The sequence below is a fragment of the Camelus bactrianus genome, chromosome 1 (assembly GCF_048773025.1).
Source record: "Camelus bactrianus isolate YW-2024 breed Bactrian camel chromosome 1, ASM4877302v1, whole genome shotgun sequence".
In the NCBI taxonomy this organism is placed as follows: domain Eukaryota; kingdom Metazoa; phylum Chordata; class Mammalia; order Artiodactyla; family Camelidae; genus Camelus; species Camelus bactrianus.
Genome location: NC_133539.1, coordinates 68,626,450 through 68,649,432, shown reverse-complemented (window position 1 = coordinate 68,649,432; position 22,983 = coordinate 68,626,450). Strand labels below are relative to the sequence as shown.

The 22,983-nt window shown below is 46.9% G+C and overlaps 1 protein-coding gene across 1 annotated transcript; it reads right to left on the bottom strand.

The window, feature by feature from the left end:
• Positions 1 to 14,753: 14,753 nt before the first annotated feature.
• On the bottom strand, positions 14,754 to 18,213 carry RTP2 (receptor transporter protein 2). Its single transcript, XM_010959231.2, has 2 exons — positions 18,050 to 18,213; positions 14,754 to 15,261 (listed from the first exon to the last, which is right to left on the bottom strand). The coding sequence occupies exons 1-2, from the start codon at positions 18,211 to 18,213 to the stop codon at positions 14,754 to 14,756; spliced, it is 672 nt and encodes a 223-aa protein (XP_010957533.1).
• Positions 18,214 to 22,983: the final 4,770 nt, after the last annotated feature.

The window sequence follows — 22,983 nt, the reverse complement described above, 5'->3', positions numbered from 1 at the left end:
CCACCGTTTCCCCCCTTTTAAACTCTCTCTCTGACGTCAGACTAGGAGGCGCCCCCAGATCTCACCAGCGCTTTTACGCACCATTACCCTCGTGAAATCAATCACAGAAGTGAGAGGAGGCTACACAATCAAAAGTGGCTTATTAAAAAAAAAAACAAAAAAACAAAACCCTGCGCGCACACAGACAGGTCCCCATGATTCCACACATGCCACACCATCTACACAATCTTTTAATGTTCACTCAGTGCTACGCACATACACGTTCCAAATTTCACTCACACACTTGCATATGTACACACTCAATTACACACACACTCACTCAGCCCCCGGAGAAGCAAATGCACCATCATACTCAGCTGCATACGCATAAATGTGTCCAGACAACACTATCCATCACCGTACGCAAACATTTTAGGAGAACCAAATGCAAACGTATATGTATGTGACAAGCTGAGATTCAGAAGCATTCCTCTAAGAACGGATTTGAGAGTGGAATGTGGATTTTAGGACTGAATCATCCCTTTCTCCATTATCTCTGTAAAGAGTCTTGTAGATTAAGATGTAATGGGACTCCAGAAGAACTTCTCTTTTCCTTACAGCGGAGGAAAGTACCTTAGGCTCATCCTCTATCCCTCTTAGCCCCTGAGATCCTTCTAGTCTACCTGCCCTTCTACAGTGACCAAAAAAAAAAAAAAAAAAAAAAAAAGTTAAATGGAAAAAAAAGTGAGATTGACTTCATTTTCGTCCTAGAAACTTGGAGCTAGAAAGAAATCTCAGAAACCATCTACTGAGCCTCAGAGTTTGAGCCACTGAGCCTGGAAATGGGTAGTGAAATTCTCTGGCTCACATAGTACACAGCTGGACCAGATCTCCACATTCCAAGGCCAGGGTCCTTTTCACTTAACTCTGAGTTTTCTAACAGATTCCTGGCCAGTAGGTGCAGTTTTAGGTCAGGGACTGCCAGTCTGGATGTACAAAAGCCCAGGAACCCTCTGAACATATGTGACCATTATTGTATGTCTCTGTGTGGGGAAAGCACCAACAGACTCTTAGATCCACTACTCCCGTACTCCCCACACGCATAGAAAGGAAGTTTGAGAAATGGTATTCTAGAGTTCTAGTTGTGGTCTGGTTAGATGTTTGCTGTCTAGATCATAGTTCTAGCAGCTTTTTGTTTTCTTCCCCTCACCCCAAATAATTCCTTATCAAGGAATGGCCAGCTAATGTCCTGGCATGGACTAACTGATCCCTGCAGGCTCTTCAAGGGATGACATTTTATAAACTTTAAGCTAGTAAAGGCTGAAAAAAATTACTGTATCTTCAGAAACCAGGTGAAGCAAAGAACTTGACCAAGCCTGTCACCAGCCAGGCATCACATATGTATTCTCATTACTTAGACCAAGACCACAGTGTTGAAAAATCAGGAGGGGTTGGAGGTGTCCTGAATGGCTTGAATAATTGTCACCATTCCCTTTTGAGTCTGTAAGCCAAAGCAATAAGAAAATGCACAGCAGGAAGATCTATAGCTTCCAGGGCTTGGTGAGTCCAGACAAAGCTAAGCACAAGGAGGGCATTAAAAATCACTTGTGTGTTGGAATAATCTCGGACAGCAATGGATCTGGCATTGTGGAACACAACCCTAGGAAATACGTGTTATTTTCTCTGTAATCCCAGAACTCTCCTAGGCCTGTAGCTGGGGATTTGGAGTCTAGTTACAGCAACCCAACAGTCTCCAGGCACGCCCAAATGGTCACACATCTTCTACACGCAGGACTTGCCATTGGCAGCCCGATTGAGTAGAAAAGGAGGGTTTTCCTAAAACAGGAGCCAGCCAAAGGACAAATAGCAGCCCTTTCATTTCGCTCTGTGCTCTGAGATCTCTTCTGCCTCCCTCCCCAGACTCCTGCTCCTTCCCGTCCACATCCTCATTCCCCTCTTTCCTCTTTCTCCCTTTCCTAACCATCTCTGAATTTCTCCCTCAGAATCTTCCTTATTCAATCTTCTCTCTTCACTCCTCGTCCTCAACCTCTTTGCTGTACTTCCCTTTCCCCAGCCACTTTCTGACTTTGGCCTGGTTCAACCTGTCTTTTTCCCTGCCTTCTCTGCACGACTCCCTCCCTTCCTGCTCTGTTCTGTCGATAACCCTCCCAGTCTCTGCCTCCACTCCCTCCCTCTCCTTCCTCCATCCTTCTCAGCTGCTTCTCATAAAAAATACTCATGATCTTTAGTTAAGTACCTACTTGAGGATAGTAAAATCTGGGTTGCTTCCCTCCTACCTTTGCCGAATTACTGAGGCTGTGGATGAGATCACTTCTGGGCTTTTTTTGTTTGTTTGTTTGTTTTGTTTTGTTTATAATTCTCACATTGTTAGAAGTCTAGGAACCACTTAAGAAAGAAGCAGAATCACGACAAAAGGGGACACAAATTCTTCCTTAAACACCCCTGTGGGCAAGTTTTGCGTAAAGATTGATTTAGCACAAAGACATTTCAAACTTCCCCAAACTGAGCTCTCCACAGCCAGTCCCCAGGGCATTGCTCCCAAGTCCCAAACGCTGGGAGGGGGAAGCTGTGCATGGTTAAACAGGGGACCCTATTTCCTAGACCTTGGTCACCAGGAATGACTTCCCCTATCCTTATGCAGCCCTCTGGGGTTCACAAAGCACTTTCTCATCCTATACATCAGGACAGGCTAGCCCCATCTCACAGAGGTGGAAACTGAGATGTGGGAGCACGGTGTCTTACACAAGGGCACACAGGCAGAAAGTGGCGAGGTCGTGGGAGGCTGTTGATTGTCCTTAGAAACATTCACCCTCCCCTGACTCAAAAATGCCAGAAACACCTGGATGAGCTGTCTGCAGCTGGGATACGAGTGCCTCTAGGAGGCATGCTGGCTTCCTTCACAGGCAGCAATCAGGCCAGGATGTGATTTCCCACATCCCTGTGAAATGTGCATTTGGGGAGGGTGACTACCTGCCAGTATGAGGGGAAGACACTCATCTGAATAAGAAACAATAAAATCTATAAGCAAACATATGTTTAACATTAAGCAAGGCAGGGAAGCAGAAAGTAACTGTACTTGGAGTCCAGAGACCTTGGTTCTAGTTCTGGTTCTGCCACAGTCCAGTTGGAGGCTTCCTTTCTGGGCCTTAGTCTCCTCATCTGCAAAATAAAAGGCTTGATAGGTAATTTTGTGGTTCCTTCCCGCTCTGGTAATCAACAAGTTCAAGTTGGAGGAAATAAAGAGGCAAACTACAGTACACTGTGATGTTAAAATGCTGTTTCTTTCTCAAAATGAGAACTTTATATTGGAAGAGTCTGACTTTTATGGAGCAGGAGGGAGGAAGTTGGGTGCAGTGGGCATTTTCACAGGCCTGTTAGAAAGAAAACTTGCTCTTGTGTCTTGCTGCTACTGACCTGCTTTCCCATCCTGGACCTCAGTTACTCCATCTGTGAAATTGATTCCCTCATATCCTTTCTATAAATAAGTACTGAGAATCTGCATTGCTTGAGAGGTTGATAATATAGTAGTGAACTAGATAAACAAAGCCCTGGTGAGAAAGACAAATCATAAACAATCAATTAATTAATTAATATATGTTCAAGTTGGTAAGAACTAAAGCAACATATAAAGCACGATGGTGAGGGGAAAACCCTTCAGAGGAGGAACAACTTGAGTAGAGACCTGAATGAGGTAAGGGAGCTAGCCATGCAAATATCTGAATAAAGGCATTTCCTTGTCAGATGGAAGGACTGTTCAAAGGCCCTGTAGTGGAAGCCTGCTTGGTACATTCTAACGTCAGAAACAAGGCAAGGGAACTAGAACAGAGTGGGTGAATCAGAGAAGGCTAGGAGATGAGGCCAGCAAGACAGGCCGGGACCATATCACAGAGAGACTTGAAGATCATGGGAAGAAAATCATTGGAGGATTTTTGAGCAAGGGATTGACCTGAGTTGACTTTTTTAAAAGCAATGCCTTCTGCTAAGTGGAGAATAAACTGTAGGAGAGCAGAAGGAGATTCAGGAAAATAACTTAGGAGTTTAAGAGCCATTTAAAAGAAAAGAAAAGCCAGGATGAAACAGACATAATCTCCCTTAAACACCCATAGTCCAGCTGGTTGACTTGGCATAAAGGCATTTTATGCTTCCAACCTGAGCAGCCAACCCCTGGAGCCCATCTTTATGGAAGAGGAGGTGGTTTGTGCACATTATTGAAGACTTTATTTTCCAGACTAGTTGAAACAAGAGAAGGTGGTGTTTGGAACACAAGTGATAGCCATGAAGAAGGTGAGGACTGGCTAAGTTCGAAGTTTATTTTGAAGTAGCGTTGACAAGACATGCTGATGGTTTATGCAGATCTCAAGTTAAGAAAACAAGAGGAAAAACTGCCAACAATTTCAAACAAGTGATCTAGACATTCCCTGCAATGATTTCAAGTTCCAAGAATTCCTGGGTGCAAGAAGTGGATTTCTGACAAAGATTTTTCCTGGACATTTTGTAAATAAAAACCATTTTTATTTCCCAGACAGCAGAAAGAATTAGAGGAAGTGAAGAGAAGCAACATGGAATAATGGGAAAAGCCCTGGACCAGATGTCTGAAGTCCTCGACTTAAGTGCTCAGTGTTCTCTTGCTTAAAATAAGCCTGATAATCCTTGCTTTTGCTAAAATATGATTTAAGAATCAGATCAGACAGTGTAATTGAAAGTGTTTGGTTATCCATATAGTGTGATAAAAAAGGTAAAGTCCTGTTTTTGTCATTGCTGCTGAGAGGGAGGCTGTCAGCCTACACCAAGGGGTGACACTCAGTGAACCAGCCTCTGGAAGCTGGAGTGTCCCCGCTGATACTCTGACCCCACGAGGCAGACAGGCCTTCCTCTTGAGGGCACTGTAGGTGTGACCTGAAGGTCCAAGGAGATCCCTTTCACAGAAATGCAGCAGATAGGTGCTGAAATTCATTCATTAGAATTAGTATATTAAACTATTAAAAAATTAGACTTCTATATACTTTTCCTTAGTACATTTCCTTAGTGCAAAAGACATAGTGCACTTAAACTTGATAGTTATTAACACTTTAGTGTGAATTTCTATGTAGAATTGTCTTCTAGCCTAAAGCTGCCTAAAGGCAGGTTTTGATTTAAGTAAAACTGGGAGGAGATCAATTTGGAGTAAGTGACCCATCCAGTAGAGGGCAGACTTACTGGCGTGCGTTGCTGGGGGTGGGGGCAGGCTGGAGTGAGCATGGAGACTGCTCTTGCCCAAGGGCAAGTGTGCTCGGGTGAGGATACCATAAGGACCTTTTTTTCTATAGAAGCCTACCTCCATGAAGCATGCGAATGAGGACTTGTAATTCTCTGAGAGCTTCTGTTGAGCTGGACTTCAGCAGGAAGAGTCCCAGCTCATGCCCCTAAAGCTGCTGGGGGTAGACAAGCCAGACTTTCCTGCCAAATTAGCTTTCACCAACTTCCACAAAGCCTGGCCTAAAGTCATCATATTAAATAATGAAGAGTGAAGGGGTCACTGAATGAAGCCCATGGGTGGGTGAGTGGTGACACATCAGGCCTCGTCTCCTTGCAGTAGGCTCCTATCTGGTCTCCATCCTGTCACTCTCCAGCTCAGAAGCTTTCAATGACTCCCCAGTGCCAACCAGTTCAAATACAAATACATCAGCCTGACAATCTTGTTTCCGCAGACCCTGGTCTGAGGTCAGTCTCCCTCTGTGTCACTCTTCATCCCATCCCCCTAGCCCCCTGTCCTTCGCTGTACACACCCTGCAGTTTCTTACATCCATTTTTATGTGCATGCTCTTCCCTCCACCTGGAATGCCTTGGACCCATCTCAGACCATTAACATCATACAGTTTATTTTAAGCCAAGAGCTCCTCATTTAGAACCAATATGGCCTCCAAAGTATGTCTTTTGTGTGTCTACTAGAGACCTTCACAGATTCCTTTCTATTTCTAAGGGCAGAAGCCTTGTTTTGGTCATATTTATATTTTCCTCAGAGACCATAAACATGTGAAGCACCGAGTAGTTGCTGAAAAAATGTTGTCTGAGTTGGAGACAAACTTTGTCTCCTTACATGAGATGTCCCTGTGGATTCTGTACATAGAACAAGCATCGTGAACCTCAGGTAACTGAGGACAGTATCACTTGACCCCCAACCCTAGGGAGCTGATACTTTCAGGAACACACACCTGTTGATCCCTTGGTCATCCCTTGAGCTTCAGCAAGAAAAAAACCCATAACATGTTAATGTAATTGCTCCTACCTGCTAAGAACTAACTGAAGTTGTCACATGAACATGCTAATATAGTCACTGAAAACATCAGGGACTTCACTGAAAGGCCTTGGGAGGACACATCCATCGACCACTGAAGAAGACATGTGTCCCTGGTCCACAGCAGGAGTGAACAGTACCGCTAACTTACCTCTGTGCAGGGTTTCACATTTGATTAAGTGTGTTAATATCAAGCAAACAAGGAAATGGAGGCCTCAGGTTAGACAGTCAGTGCATAGCTGGCTGATGTCAGAGCCCTGTCTGCCACTCCGCTGTCATTCTATGACTTCTGCTCAGGGCTCCCCAGTGAAATGAAACTGAACTGGCTCTGCCCACTGGGCCACCTAGAGAACACCTCTCAGTTCTCTTTACCTATTTTCCTCCTGAAAACAAGGCGTTAAATCTCAGATCTTCCATGAGCCTTCCCAGTGCAGTCGGCAGGGGAGGAGCTGTCTTGACCAGCTGGATCTGAGAAAGGAGGCCGGAAACCAACAGTCCTGTCCCTGAAAAAGTACAGGATAGATGGCGAAGTTCTTCTTCGGGGGGATCCCGAGAACTCTGCTCTGAAACAGCCTGATAAGGGCTATCTAAACACAGATATGCTCCATGGAGTGAAAGCATCCCTATGGTAGCTCCAATTTCCCACACTCGGACAATGAGCACTCATGCAGACTGGTGGATCTTAGCCCTGCCTTCACACCAAGTTTGTCTGGGAAACGTTTTAAAAGCGTAGATGCCTGGGATTCAGCTTAGAAGATTCTGACTGTAGTTTTTGAGAGCTCATCTCTAGTCTGCAAGTAGAATTAAGGGCTCAACCCTTCTAGAAAATGATGAGGTCACACACCACTGCCCACCATGGCTCCTCTCTCATCTCACTCTGCTCTGTGTCCCTTTGTCTTCTTTCCCCACCTTTGACTTGGGACTACCCTTGTCGGGACCAGAGCACCTGCTTTACTGACTTCCTGGGCACAACCCCAAGAGCTAAGGGCAGAGGCAGGACAGGGGCCAGAAGTGGATCCGTCCACAGACTAGGACCCTCAAAAGCACCGAGTGCCACACACCTGTGTTTCCATACAGGAAAACTGAAGCCAAGAGAAGGAAAGGGTCTCTGAAAAACCACACGAGTGTCAGAGACAGATCCTCTGGTTCTCTTGTTGGATGTTCTTTCTGTGCTACAAGTGCACTGGAAATTCCTTGACTCCCTTCCACCCAAGTGGCTGAAATCACGTAAGATTGGCAGCTTCTGTCCTCTGTCTCACCATCAGCCTGAAGCAAAACCCCATTCCCTGATATCCTATAGAGAAAGCTTTGGGGATTCGTGTGTTGAGCTTTCACGCTTTGTGTCTCCATCTTTTTCTCGCTGTGCATTTCCGAATGCTATGACGCAATGGACCTGCTCCTCAAGGCCATGACTGAACCCGGCTGCTTCAGCTCTCTAGAGGAAGATGTTCTTAAAACTGAGCTTTCCTGCCCTCTGCTGGCCAACTGGTAGAAGACAATTTTAGGGCAGGATTTTATTCATTCCTTCATTTCCTCGACCAGTGTTAGGTTTTGTTTGTTTTTTTGTTTTTTGTTGCTATTTTTTTAATTGAGTTATTGGGAGTTCGAGATTTGTAGATACCGACAGGCATATGTAGAATAGATAAACAAGATTATACTGTATAGCACAGGGAAATATATACAAGTTCTGGTGGTAGCTCACAGCAAAAAAGAATGCGATAATGAATATATGTATGCTTATGGATAACTGAAAACTTGTCCTCCACCAACGTTTTTAAAGCACCCACTAGGCGGAGAGCACTGTGCTTGGAAAAGTTGCAAAGAAGTACTCAAACAAGAATCTCTTCAGTCAAACATTTGATTATTGGAACATTTTGCCAGACACTACCAGGGAAACAGAGATAACCAAACCTCAATCCTTGATTTCAAAAAGAAGTTGCAATCTGGTAAATTACACAGATTTTTGTCAGATCCATAGAATCAAACAATTAGTGCTAGAAGGGACTTCAAACCCTTTATAACCCTCAGTAGTCATTACAAGCTTCCCAAATTAGGTCTAGGGCTCCCTACACACACCCCACGGGACCGCCAAGGCAGGGGGAGGGGACCTGCTGCAGGGATTCTGTTTCACTGAACAGTATTCCACCACAAAATTCCATAGAAACAAAGAGCTTGAAGGAGGACGCAAAGTTTAAAAACCGCAGTTGTAATAGAAACAGTCCTCCCACATTTAACCTCACAAACCTGTACTCACAGTTGATGTCACATTTACAGCTGGTCTCACAGTCACTGGCCTGATCACCTTTTTGCACTCACAGACCAGTGGACTCTCACTCCCTTTGCAAGGTCCCTCCAAGGAGGCCTCACTTGCGTAGAGAGCTCCCTCTTGCTATTCACACCGTTGCTACTGGGTCTGGCCAGGGCTCCCTGGCCCCCAGGTCGGAACCAAGGACACTTCCCTGGACCACCACTCTTTCCATGAAGCTCTAAAGTACCAAGCTCGCATCTCTTACTCTAGTGGCTTTCCAATTTTGGGCTGCAGTTACATAATAAAGACATTTTATATCATAATCCAGTGCATGCACATACCCGCCCCATGTTTCTCAAAACACTATTTACCTTTATCACTTGCAATCCACTCTGGCATTTTCTGTTCTTTTTTTGTTTCTTTTTCTGTTTAATGCTGGTCATGGCCCACTGAATTAACTGTGGCCCACGGCTGAGTCATAAGCCTCGGCTGGAAATGCACTACCTTGGACCGCGGCCCACGTGCCCTGCCCTCTGCCTTGGAATTCCCAGGCTGCTGCTCTCCGCACTGCGGCACTCCTTACTGGGGCGCCAGGCAACAGGCCCTGCCACCTGGGGTGCTGGTGCTCCCCTCTCCTCTCCTCCCCACCTTCCATCCTTTTAGAGGGTCTCACAGCTACTTTAATAGCTAGGGGTCTACACTGTTAAGGGATTTAGGTCCCTGCCTGTTAAAGCAGCTGTGTTTACTAACTGCGGTGGGTTGAATGGTGGCCCCCCCACCCAAAATGTATGTCCACATCCTAAACCCTAGAACCTTGGAATGTAACTTTATTTGAAAAAAAGTGTCTTTTCAGATATAATTCAGTCAAAGATATCAACATGAGGTTATTCTGGATTATCTCGGTGGGCCCCAAAATCCAAAGAAAAGTGTACATATAAAAAACAAATGAAGAGACAGAGAAAGACAAATATCATATGATGTCACTTATATGTGAAATCTAAAAAAAAATGCAAATTTTATTTACAAACTAGAAATAGACTCACAGATATAGAAAACAAACTGTGGTCACCAGGGGGAAAGGAGGGGCAGCGGAGGGATAGATTAGGAGTTTGGGATTAACAGATATACATTATTATATATAAAACAGATAAACAAAAAGTACTTACCATATAGCACTGGGAACTATATTCAATATCTTGTAATAAGCCCTATTGGAAAAGAATCTGAAAATATGTATGTATGTATAACTCAATCACTTTGCTGTACACCTGAAACTAACACTGTAAATTGACTGCATGTCAATTAAAAAATATGAATTTAAAAAAAACCAAACAGATGACGAGACACAGAAAAGGCCATGTGATGATGCAGGCAGAGATTGGAGTGATGCAACTACAGCTGGAAAATACCTGGAGCCACCAGATGCTGGAGGAGGCAGGAAAGACTTTTACCCTAGAGCCTCTGGGGGAATCACAGCTGACTGATACTTGATTTCAGACTTCTAGCCTCCAGAACTGCAAGAGAATAAATTTCAGCTTTCTGAAGCCACCAGTTTGTGGTAATCTGTTACAGCTGCTGTAAGAAACTAATTCATTAACCAAGCCTCTTCTTTCCCTCAGCTGGAGGGGACAAGACAGAGCTGGTGATTCAGGTCATGGTCACCCTCCAACCTGGGGCCACTCTTTTGCCTCCAAACCACAAGCCCCTTAAATGGAGTCATGCTCATCCTGCTGGATGCTTTCTTCCAAAGCGTAGATCCTACCAGGAGGCTCTAGAATCTCTTCTTGCAATTTGGCTGCTGTTGTAAGGCCCCACCCCACCCTCCTTCTGACAGACATACCTTGATCAGCTAAATCTTAACTATGGACACATTGGAATCTTGTCCCCAGGAAGTTCCTCAATATCCAGGTACATCAGTTGTTCAAACTAGAAACCAGGCTTAATACAGCAGTAGAATTGGTGGGTGGGGTATGATGATAAAAGCCCAGAAAAGTGAAATGTTTTACCCCAAACCACACAGTGAATTAGTGGCGGGTGGGAGTTTATCTGAATGCTCATGGCATAAATATGAAGAGCTTCAGGGTTTCCACCTTTCAACAGCATTATGGGGAATGTATTCTCTAGCAAGAGAATCAGAGATATCACAAATAAGGGGTATCAAGATATAAGGTCAAGCCTCCATTCCTTAAGCAGATTTTCTAACCATGCAGCTTTCAACCTGTTCGTATCACCATCTTGCTGAAGGGGAATCACTGTTGTCTCCCTTTTACCCTAAATCTACATTTTCTAATCATAAAAAATTTCCAATAAATTGATGAACCAATGCCATGCCTTGGGGAAAAAATGCACAGTTGGCTCAGAAACATTTGACAGCAGGAGTCACAGGGAAACAGATGTCAGCTTTGGGTTCTAAATGGAGGACTAGTACATCCGGGAAACGTGTTCTTAGATCGAAGGAGAGGTGAGATGAGCTCTAGTGAGAACAGATTCTTGCAACTACAATAAATGCACAAGCTAACTTGCTAGTCCCGTCCAGCCCTGGATTCCATGCCTGTTGAAAGCTGTCTTCCAGATCCTGATCCCCATTTTCTCCTGAAAAAGAAGCTGGGCATTTCTTTACAGATTTACTCTTGGCCATTGCAGAGGATTGATGCCAAAAAACACACACCCTGTCCTTCTAGAGCCCATAACACAAAGGGGCAGACCCATATATCTAAATATCCTGAAACAAGATAGACCATGGTGGTATTTTTCCCATTACAGCAATTACCTTATTGTCCAGCAGTAGTGTGATCACATGTCTGGCTCCTTGTAAAAGGGCTTTAAACAGCATCTTGGTTTAAACCCCATCTTGGTTTACCTGAAAGATTGCCTGGAACACATAAGTCTCATGAGAGGTGGAGAATAAATATTCCTTTCACACTGCAGAGACAAAGGTACATGCTCATAAGGTTAACCTCACACCAACTCTCTGCAAAAGTTCTCTCCTAAAGCTCTTGTCAGCCATCCTGGCTGACTATTTTTGCACATCTTTCGGACATTTCTGTTTCCAGGTTTCTAGAAGTCCAACTTCCCTCCTTGTCTTCAGGTACTGGTCTGATGTCCAGCTGTCTTCTGGATGTTAGCAGGTGCCTCTGCCCTCTGGTAAAGAGCCGTGGTCCTTGTACAGGATCTGAGCTGAGTCTCAACATACACAATGTATTGAGCCCAAACAGGCCTATTTAATTCTTTATTCCTGGGCAGCCTTGGCTCCCATACCAAATTTAAAATAACCAGCTCACAGACCTTGCAAAACTGGACATCTCACTAAGCCTCAGTCTTCCCCCATAGGTGTGGATAATCATAGTGCCTCTCTCATGGGTTGTTATCAAAGGGAAATTAGACACAAGAGGTGGTACAAAGTTAGCATCCCCTTCACTTCCAGCTTGGGGTAGCACAATACATGAAATATGCAGGACAGGAGCGAGGGTAGGGTAGAGAATATTGCATCCAACAAGAGAATTTAGTCAGTCAACCACTCTGATTAAGCCATGACTTTGTGTTAGTTACTGGGGAGGGAAAGATGAAAAGCAAGTGACAGTGGCAGGCAGACCACAAGCACACAAGCAGTGATGACACAGTCTGAGAAGGGCAGCGGCGGAGGCAGCCTCCAGTGCCAAGACCCAAGCACCCCCAGGGCTGGGAAGGAAGGCTTCACGTGGAGCTCACACTCAAACTGACACTGAAGGAAATGCTCTTGAAAGCCAGATGGGAATGGGGCTCCGGGGAGCACACACATCTGACCTGGAGGGGTATCCGCTTGATCAGAGAGGCAGGATAGCAGAATTGATTGGGAATTTATGTTCTGGGATTGGAGAGACCCTAACTTTCAGCTGCAGGACCTTGACATATTAACTGGATTACCATGAAGGAGTTTCTTCCCCTCTCTAAGCCTCGATTAGAAAATAGAGATAATAAGAGCACATGCCTCACAGGATGGTTTTCAAATTCAATGCACACAAAGCGCTGAGCACAGCATCTCACACATAGTAAGTGATTATAATCGCACATGCTTATTGAGTCCTTCTCAGTAAATGGTACGTGTTATCCTTATCTGGAAATGAGGGGCACCTGGCCACTGAGACTAAGTTTTATCCATTAGCAGGAGAGAGGTCTGGAAGAGTGTAAGCCGGGGAGTGAGCTGATCACATCTGATTACTGGAAAATCACCCCAGGAAAGTGGTAGAGTGGAAGGTGGGCTGTAAGAGAGGAGGTTAGAGGCTTGACGATTACTAAGGAGGCTGCAGAGGCAAGAGACACAAATGATGAGTTCAGGCAGCAGGAAGTGGGAAAGAAAGGAGTCCAATCCTAGAGGGACTTGGGAAGAGTGATCAACAGGATATGGTGACGGATTCGGGCGGGGTGAGGCAGGGCGGTGAGAGAGGTCAGGAGATAACTCCCAGATTTCGGAAGGAGGAGGAGCAAGTTTGGGTGGCAAAATGATGAGATCAGTTTTGGTGATGCTGAGAAAGCTCCCAGGGGACAGGTCAATTGGTCTGAAGTTCAGTGGAAACGCTTGGAGCCATAAGGACCAGGAGTTCATATGCAGTGGAAACCTAAGTCATGAGTTGGGGTGTATAACTGAGGGAAAAGCAGCAGAGTGAGAGAGTCCGGGGAACACCAGCATGTAAGGGATGCTGAGAGACAGAATGTTGCAGCAGAGAGGAAACGGAAATGGAAGACCAAGGAGCAAGTGCTGCTATGATCTCTTCAAGGAGGGGTTGCAGAAGGTGGCAGCCAAATGAGATAGAGACGGTTTGACCATGGAGTGGGGGCCAGTCACAGTTATGCCTGAGGGAATGGGCACAGCAAGTGCATTCCCCTAGTGGGGCAGCCTCGTGGGCTGGGCAAAAGGAAAGCTGCAGGGATCCAGGTACTGTCTCTACTGTTTACGCTTCCCCTTGGTCATTGCCTCCCCGTGATGGAGACACACAGCCCCACTGTCACCTAGATGGTCCACTTCCACAGATCTGCCTTATCTGCCCCTTCCCTCACCATCCCCAGGATCCAGGACAGCTACAGAATTTGCTACAAGGTGTTTTCTTCCAGGATGACATCACACGTGACACTACATCACGAGTAAGGAGTGATGCCACCGTTTACACATTTCTGCAGAGCACAGGAATATATTCTCCAAGCCCTAAACCAACACACACACACACACACACGCAGAGCGCCATCATCTTGCGATTTCTACAGGTCCTCCTTCCCAGGAAAAATGTTTAGGCAACACTGGGACCCACAGATTCCAGTTAACTGACGATCAGAGCACAGCAGTTACATATTTATTTGTGTACCCCTACTGAACCCCAGCCCCATCCCTGCCCCCAGAAGGCTTCATGCTGAACCTTTAAGCCTGTACCCACTTCTTATTTTATGAACCCTCATACATTTAAGTGGGAATTTCAGGTTCTAAACCAGTGCTGTTCAATAGAAATTTCTGCCAATATGTTCCATATCCACACAGTACAACATGGTAACCAGCAGCCACTAAGTACTTGATATGTGGCTGGTGCGACTGAGCAACTGAATTTTAAATTTTATTTTAATTAATATAAATTTAAATAGCCGCATATGGATGGCTAACAGCTAACATATTGGACAGTGCAGCTCTGAATAACTCCAGGCGAGTGGACTTGAGCACCAGAGTTAAAAACGGAGCCTTTCAGAATGGTGGCAGCAGGCTCTCCAGGGTAGGACCTGATGATGACACACTGAATATTGAATGAAGATGAGCTGGGTGGGGCCACCGCCCTACTGAAGTGGAACCACCGCAGGAAGATCAGAGCATGAGAATGAGGCAGGGACAGACAGGACCTAACGGGGTCCTAATGGGATACGGGATAGGGAAATGAAGCAAAAGGAGGGGTAGACATGGAGGTGGAGGTGGTGGTGGAGTTGGAGGAGGTGGAGGGAGAACATACTCCTGTGAGTTAAGTACTGACACCTGGAGAGATTTATGTCTTCTTTAGACCCTTCTCTCATCCCCTCAGTCACTGTACATTTTAATGGGAGGATCGTTAAATATCTCCTAGAGCAACCCTCTCCTTCTGCAGAGTAATAAACTGAGGTCCAGAGAGGTAACTGGGTTGTCCAGCATCGTGTATTGAATCTGTAGCAGAATCGGGACCAGAACCGCATCTGCCACACTTTCACGCCCACGCACCCTCCTCCCACCCGCAAACAACTCCACTAAAGGAAGGCAGAGCTTCGGAAAGAGAACTGCAGATAGACAATGAGCAGGCATAGGGAGGCCCAGAAGAGGCACCAGCGAAGGGAGAAGAAGTTGTAGCCCAAGGCCTCCTGGGCCCTTGACTTGGAGGCACCCGAGAAGGTCGCCTCCTCCTCCAGCAGCTTCTCGCTGGGCTTCCAGTGCACGATGCCCTCCTGGCAGGCCTCACAGAACTCGCTGCGGTGCGGCCCGCTGTCCGGGCGGGTGGCCACGAGGATGCGGTACTGGCCGCCGTCCTCATCGTAGCACTGCTCGCGCAGGCTGGTGATGAGGTTGTCCACCAGGCTCTCGATGTTCTCCTCCAGCATGCTCGACTCGTCCAGCCGCGCCGTGCCGCACTCGTAGCACAGCTGCTTGAAGACGCGCATGCGCACCGAGCCCGCCCGCTGGGCGCGGTCCAGGTGCATGTGGAAGAGGATGACCACGTTGGCCGACTGCCAGGTGTGCCAGCACCAGGTGCAGTGGAACCTGCAGGGAAGGAAGGCAGGGATGTAGACGGTGGGCCTCCCTCCCAGCGACAGCCTGCCTGGAGGAGCCTAGAAAGGAAGGGCCCTGTGTGCCTGTGCCTGGAAGTTGAGGCGGGATGTTTACCGCCTCCTGGGTTCACTGGTGCCAAAGCCGGCATCTCTGCCTCCTCCTAGGGAGCTCCCCTGGGCCTGGAGCAGCATCCTCAAGAGCCAGATGCTGGAGCAATCTGGCTTCCAGCAGTGCTCTCCAGTTTGCCTCCTGCGCGCTTTCTCGTGGCCGGGGCCCTCCCCAAACCTGATGCACTCAGGACAAGGGTCTGGACGCTGCATGGGGGTCACTCCCCCAATCTGGGCCTTATTTCTCTTCAGTGAAATGCAGGGTAATCGTGTCCAATAAGGATCCTTCCTCTCAGACCTCCCATGACTCTGATACAGGGGATGACCACAAGTCTCACTCTTGCATCCTGTCTGTTCTGGGGCGAAGAGATGCCTCTAGCTGTCCCAAGCACATAGACCACTGAGAATAACCCGGAGAATAACCCCCGAAAATCCACCGGATGGACAAGTGGATGGGCGATGGGCCATCAGGAGGAGGACTGCAGAGTTTGGTCCCTGCACCTTCACAAAGAACACTCCCCTGCCCCTTGACAAATCATCCCTAGACCCCACTCCAGCCCCGCAGCAGAAACTAGAAAGGTGGATCCGGGTCTGCAGCCCCTCCACACACATATGTACACGTGCACTTACATACTCACAGGCTGCTTTGTCTCACCTGGGCCCCCTAGAGACCCAGCCTCAGGAAACACGGAGGGAAGTGGCCTGGGACTTATCTCAGCCTCCATCCTCTGTTAATGACAGAGAACTCATTACCTCCAGGGCAGCTCCTTCCATCCTTGAGATAAACTTCTTCCAGGTGCCTGTTACCAAGGTTTTAAGGCAGTCCAGGGTCCACTGGGTTGAGTCTGCCTTCACTGCTGACCCTCCCTGGGACACCTGTCATGGCCCTGAAGGATCTCGGATGAGGATTTCAATTAAATCCAATAGATACCACCCAGCGCCTACTGTATGCCAAACATCACGCAGCCCAGCCTGTGGGGTGGAGATGAACCCTGGGCAACAAAAGCGCAGAACAGTACTCAGCACAGCCCAAGGCAGGGTTGCTCAGCCAGAGCAGCCTGATTGGTCCTGAGCCAGAAGATGGTGTCCCCTGATGGTGGGCCAGAGCTGCAGGGCACCATGCATCCCATGGCTTACAGATGAGGTAAGCCTCTGCATAGAATATGCACAAGGGTGGTGCTTCCCCAGTCCTGCCTGAGGCCAACTGGGAGCCACAGGTCACCTGCCAAGAATAGGACCATCTGAGCCCTAAGGCAAGAGGAATCACAAGCCTGTGGAACTCAGCCCCCCCAATCCCTGGGCCCCTGCACCTCTCCCACCAGCCAGCACAGAGCTTCACATCGGCAGTCTCATCCTTCTCCATCTTTTAATCAAGCCAATCCAGAGTTGTTTCCCCTCCCTCAAGCCAGACCTCAGATCTTAAATCCTAAACCACCAGATCTAGTGGGAGGGGATCTTAGGATCATCTAGTCAGCCTTTCATTATACTGAGATGAGACAGAAGCACAGAGAGAAAGAGAGCTCTCTGCACACACACAGCTAGTCAGAGACAGAGCTGGGACCCAGCACAGAACAGATGCCCAAGAGATGTCTCTCGAATGGATTTGAATTGAAATGAATCAACCAACCTCTGTCTCTCTGTCTTTTGTCCCAAAGGCAGCTTCAATCTAATATTTGCAGATCTTGGGACAAGAGTACAATGTAAACTCCCCACCCACAGCCTGCCTCCTTCAGGACCCGCCCCCAGCACCGCGAGCAGGTGTGAACAGCCCAGTCTGTGTGTCCACACCCCCAGGACACAGCCACCTGTTTTCCTCCCTAGGGGCCTAGAGTTACTGTCTGTTCTTGAATTAACGGAGCCAGGGAAGAGGCCTGCACAGACCCTGGACATGAGCTTGAGGCAGCTTGGGCAGGGCATTCTGTGGCCTCAATCCCAAACCACGGTCTAAAAAAGGGAGAGGCATGTGGCTTCAGATGGCCATGTCCTCTTGACCTCAAGGACTCTGCTGTATGACAGACATGTGGCTGCTATAATGTATGAGATGCTGGGCCCTAAGGACCTTTGGAACTCCTGGCCAAAGCTAAGTCTTTTTGTCACAGACCCATAGGTAAAAGGGACTTGAGGGATCACCTAAGGCCAACTCCCTGACTTTGCAAAACTTAGACCACAGAAGGAAAAGGACTCGCCCAAATTCACAGTGGTGGTTAGCTGGGAAGCCAGTTTCCAGAACGTAGCAGGTGGACAATAAAGTTTTTTTGTACTCAAATCTAATTGTACTGAGTTCACTGAACAGACCTTGGAGCAGAGCTAAGACTTTCCCTAGTAGATCTCATGGCCTCAGTCCCTACCAATCTTTAAGAAGTTACAAAAAGATAAAAACATTGAAAATGTCAGAGATTGCAGGGGCATTGAAGAATTACAACTCTTTGTTTACTGTGGCAAGCCAAGACCCAAAGACAGAACATGACTTGCCAGGATCATCCAGGAGTCAGTAGTACAGCCGGGATTAGGACCCAGGCCTGTTCCACCCACCTGGCAGTTCCTTCTCTGCCTCCTAACCTGAGCTGACCCCAGCGTTGGGCTCCAGGTATCTCTGCCTGCCCTTGGAAGCTGTCCCGGGGGCTGTGCTGCAGGGCTGCCCGTAGCCCCCACCCCCCCACCCCACCTCTCACCTGCCCGAGGCGTGCTGCTCCAGGTACTGCTTCCAGCCGGGGGCCAGCTCATTGGGCTTGAGGTTGGGGTCTATGATGAGTTCCCAGCTGTCAGCTGGCTTTGCCACCTCCATCTTCTCATAGAAGACTTTTTTCCACTCGCAAGTGGTCAGGCTGGTACACATGGTCCTGCTGGCAAGGCTGGAAGTTTGGACTCGACCCAAGGGAGGACACAGGATGGTCGGGTAGGGGCAGAGCAGCACAGTGTCTGAGGTCTGAAAATCCACACTGACAGGACCAGAAGGAAACAGGACCCAGCAACCTCCTTCGTCACCCTGGAACCTGTTACCATGGCAGCTGGGGCTGGGGCTGGGGAAGAGGGAAGTCCCAAAGGAGTGTGCCAGGGCCCCGAGCTAGGCTAGGGAGGTAAGGCTGGGCGGTGACACTAAGAGCAGTGAGTGAGGTGGGAGACGCAGTCCCAGACCACACTCACCAGGCCCGCGGGGGTCTCCAGGAGGCAGGGACGATTTCATGGTCCTGTTTCACCCCTGCTCTTCCAAGCATTCTCCACGTCACGTGCGATGGTAACTGTGATACCCTAGGGGGCCAAGGAGAAGCAGGGGCAAGGAAATGCGGGGCTCCCACACCCCATGATGAGCTGGACCACCATTTACCATGTGCCAAGCACTAGCTGCGTGACTTGTGTGTTGGCAAGTCAGGGATTCTTTCCCCTTTCATCCAGATCAGGAAGCTGAGGTTTACACACTAAACTCTAAGTGACTCATCCAAGATTCAGATGCAGGTCTTCTGAAACCAAGCACTTGTGTTCATTTGCTGCAGTACCACTGAGCTCCTGACACATAAGGATTGAGAGAGAAATACCACGTGGTCCCTTTGAGATCACAGACCAGGTGGTGCAATAAAGTAACTTCAGGTGATGTGAGAAACACAGTGATAACCTTTCAGATCCATAACGTCATGCAATTGTTAAAGCTCATATTTGGTTCCTGGTCCCAGGCAGCTGCTGGGGGAACACGGTCCTGAGCTGCAGTCTCCTGCCACCTGCGCTGCTGCTAAGAGGCCTGGCGACAGGGCACCACAGCTCCCTGATGCCCAATTTAAATATTTTAGACACTAGAAGGGAACTTGGCTCCAAATTTGCATAATCCAAATGGAGGTACAGTCACCGGAGAGAGGCAGCCTCAACCAGCAGGGAAAAGACCAGGCTATTCGACAGCCAACTGCAGCTTTGCCCCAAGGTCTGCGTGATCTTAGAATCCAATCATTCCCCATAGAGGAACTCCGTCTTCTCGCCCCCACAGGGGAGGTGTACTAGCTAACATCTAAGCTGTAATCATCTTATGGTTCTTTCACCTGGAAATCAGATCACAGCGCGAAGAGAATGCAGAATTGAAAAGAGTTGCTGGGAACCAGAAGGAGAGCTTTCAGTGTTGAGTTCCAGACTCGGCCGTTGCCTCCAAGTGGTGATCGCATGGGATGGGGTCAGGGACACCACCACCACAACCCCTCCTGCAGTGGGGAGTGGGGAAGTGTTCTCCGCCAGCTGTGTGCTGAAGACCTCGGAAAGGACAAGACTGTGTCTCAGAGCCCCTCACTGAGAGCTATAGAAGGGCCTTTTATTTTTCAAATTTGATTTCTTCCTTGAACTCACCATCTCTTAACTGAAATCTCTTGACACTGAATTAAGACAACTCAGGCCCAGAAGTGGGAAATTCCTTGGCCAAGAAAATGCCTGGCCTCAGGACTGGGCTGCTCACACCTCACGGGGCCCTCTCAGAAGTCAGTTACCAGCCAGGTGAGATGGGGGGGACCCAGGAGTTCCCAGAAATTGAATGAATCAAGGTGTTTATGGCCCAGCCTAAAGCCACATGCCTGGAGTGATTCTCTGGAAAATATTGTGTCATTGTTCCCAGAACAAATGACAATGAAGGAAAAACAAGAAGATAGAGGGTGAGAATTGTCAGGGTCTGTTTTTACTCAAATGATGCAATCCCCTTAAGCCTAGAATCAGGCTTAATTTATGTGGGAACCCTCTAAGCAGAGACCAATATAAGTCATCGTTCTGTACAACCGCCTTGTTTTCTCTCATTAAGAAATGCTTGTGAAGCAATCAGTGAACACAATTGTCACCTCACTTTTCTGCAAATGACAGTGGGTGGCTCCAGCAGCTGCAGTGTGGGAGCTCACTAGTGTGTAAATGTGCTGTAGCTGTGGCCACATCACACACTGGCAGTTTCATTATACGTGGCTGCGATTTTTCTCATCTAGATAATACTTTTATAAGTAAATGAACTTGTATTCCTTTATCGAATTAAATACTATGCACTTGTATCTCACAAACAAAATTGGCAAGGGAAATCATTGGCAAAGACTTCGAGGATGAAATAATTTAGAATCATTCTTGAAATTCCATCATTTAGTACATCTGGATCACAGGGGAGAGTGGTAAGGGTTGAGGACTGAGAGATATGAGGGACCTGGATTATGAAAGATTTTTCAATGTCGTGCAAAGCATTAAGATTTTGTCTTCTAGGGGATGTGGAATCACAGAATTGGTTTAAGCTAGGTGATCAGATTTGTAGGTCAATAACAGGCCAGTTAAGGGCATTGCTTTCTCTCCCTTTCCCCAGGAATTGGCCGGTGCTCCGCAGTGCTGCTCCCAGGATACTCTAGCTCTGGGAGTCTAATCTGTCTAGCCTCTTGCAAATCCAGACCCCTCTGCAGGGGGGATGGGAAGAACCTTCACTCTATCATCCAGAACAACTCTGTAGAAGGTTTTGCTCTGCCAAGTGAGACCTACTGGACTTAGCGTCATGAGAAAATGGAGAAATAAATAGTTTATATAGGAAAGCAATTAATACTCAGAATCTGAATATTAAATGTTTTTATTTAGCTTGTATTGTTAATAAAGCTTCTATGGGCTATTTTCCACAATGAAGGTCCATGTGAATAAGAAACCCTTATAAGTTTGCTTTGGTACATGAGCATTTGTCAGACGAACACAGATACCCACAGGATATAGCCATCAAATTGCCTAACATCTCCTATCTTGTTTTTAAAAGATGATATAGGAGGACAGGGAAATCTTAATGTGGATTGATGCCAGTAAGCATGGGAAAGAGGGAATTTGAAAATAACTTATGCTAGAGAGTAAATTCTGTAAGGATGAAGTAGACAAAGCAGGTGCAAAAGTCATTATGGTTACTTAATCTGTCTTGGTCCCTGCAAGGCAATTAAGCAAAGTCCACAAAGGTGAAGAGACGCTGAGGTTCAGTGCAGAATGGTTTCAATGTCCAAGGGGACCTACTGATGGAAACTTGTCAGAGTACAACACCAAACTCATGGGTAGCTGCAGTTTCCACATGGGAGTCCAGGTCATTCTTCCAAGAGACTTTATATGATGCAAGATACAGGAGAAGCTGCAACCGAGTCTTTGAGACATCAGGAACTGGGAAAGGAAACAACAGGCTATTTCTTCATTTTAAAGCCTAGTTGGGAGGAAAGTCCTAGTAAACCTTAATTATAATAAAAGTTAACAGTGACAAAGTGCTTAATTTGCACGATGAGCTTTTCTAATGCCTTTACATGTGTTAATTCATTTACACACACAAGAACTATATGAGGTCGATACTATAATTATTATCCCCATTTTACATATGATTAAATTGAGACAACAAAAGGCTAAGTAATTTAGGCACATAATTAATAAGTGACAGTTCCGGGATCTGGACCCAAACAGCCTGGCTCACTATGTACTTTTACCCACTAAGCCTTTCCCTATGCCCAGTTTTAAAAGAATAAACTTGTAAAAGGTCAAGCAATACAGAAATAAATGAATGAACAAAAGTTCCACATTCTCTTCTCCCCACCTTCCCCAGCCCTTCATTTTTTTAATCAAGTTCTTATTGGTAAAAATTTAGAATTTATAGAACGTATTTAATTTAAAATGGATCATAGTGTTTTATAGTACCTATGATGTCTCATGATGTAAAGCATTGTTTCCAGTTTGGTACATAATGTCTGTGAGACACAGAGCCTTGTTCGTGAGCCTGTGTTATGCTCACTCAGTGCCCCATCTGACGCCAGCATCAGCATCTCGGCTGCAACATCTCCTTGGGGCTTGCGCAAGCTACTGCACACACAGTGACATCATTACAACACTGCCTCTGTGTGAAAAATGACACAAGGAGGAAGCTTTATTAAAGACTGCAAAAGTGATTAATTTGTGATATGAGGCCATAATTTGGTAACTGATGATTCTCTCCATGATTCTAGCAAAGTCAGAAAGCCTTTGTAAATATTTCTGAGTTTTCAACCTGAGAATTCCTGGAAGTTCAGGCAAATTGTCTCTGGCAATGTGAACGGTCTACCCTTGGCATAAAGCTCTCTATGGAGAGCCAGGAGACCTTGCTTCTTATCTCAAACTTGTAATAACCCCGAATCAATCACTTTCATTCCTGAGCATCGATTTTCTGTTTCCAAAGGTCAAAAGTACTCCCCTCCCCAGCCCTATTCACTGCTGAGAATTTGGTGGCTAGAGGCACCATGGAAAGCGAAGTGCTGTCACCAGCCCTAATAACAGATGTCCATCCTTGTAACTTCGAGCATCTCTGTCCTTGTTTTGGTGTGCTTTTGTTTCTGGTGGCCCACACCTTCTTCTGGCTTTGTCTGTACTTAAGACTCAAGGGAATCTCAGCATTGTCCAGAGCAGGGTCTGTTTCTTAATCCATTAGTAAACAGTCAGTGACTCCCTGCTAGTGCAGAGTGTCAGGTGAGGCTCTGAGGCTAGCGGGATGACCAAAACACAGCCCCGCCTCCTGGATTCAGTCTGAGGCAGCAGAGTGTTGCCTTTGTTCTGGGCTTTGAAATAACCACACTTCCACTGCAATGACATCCTATCTGTGAACCTTTGGCTCTCTTGCTAAAATAAACTC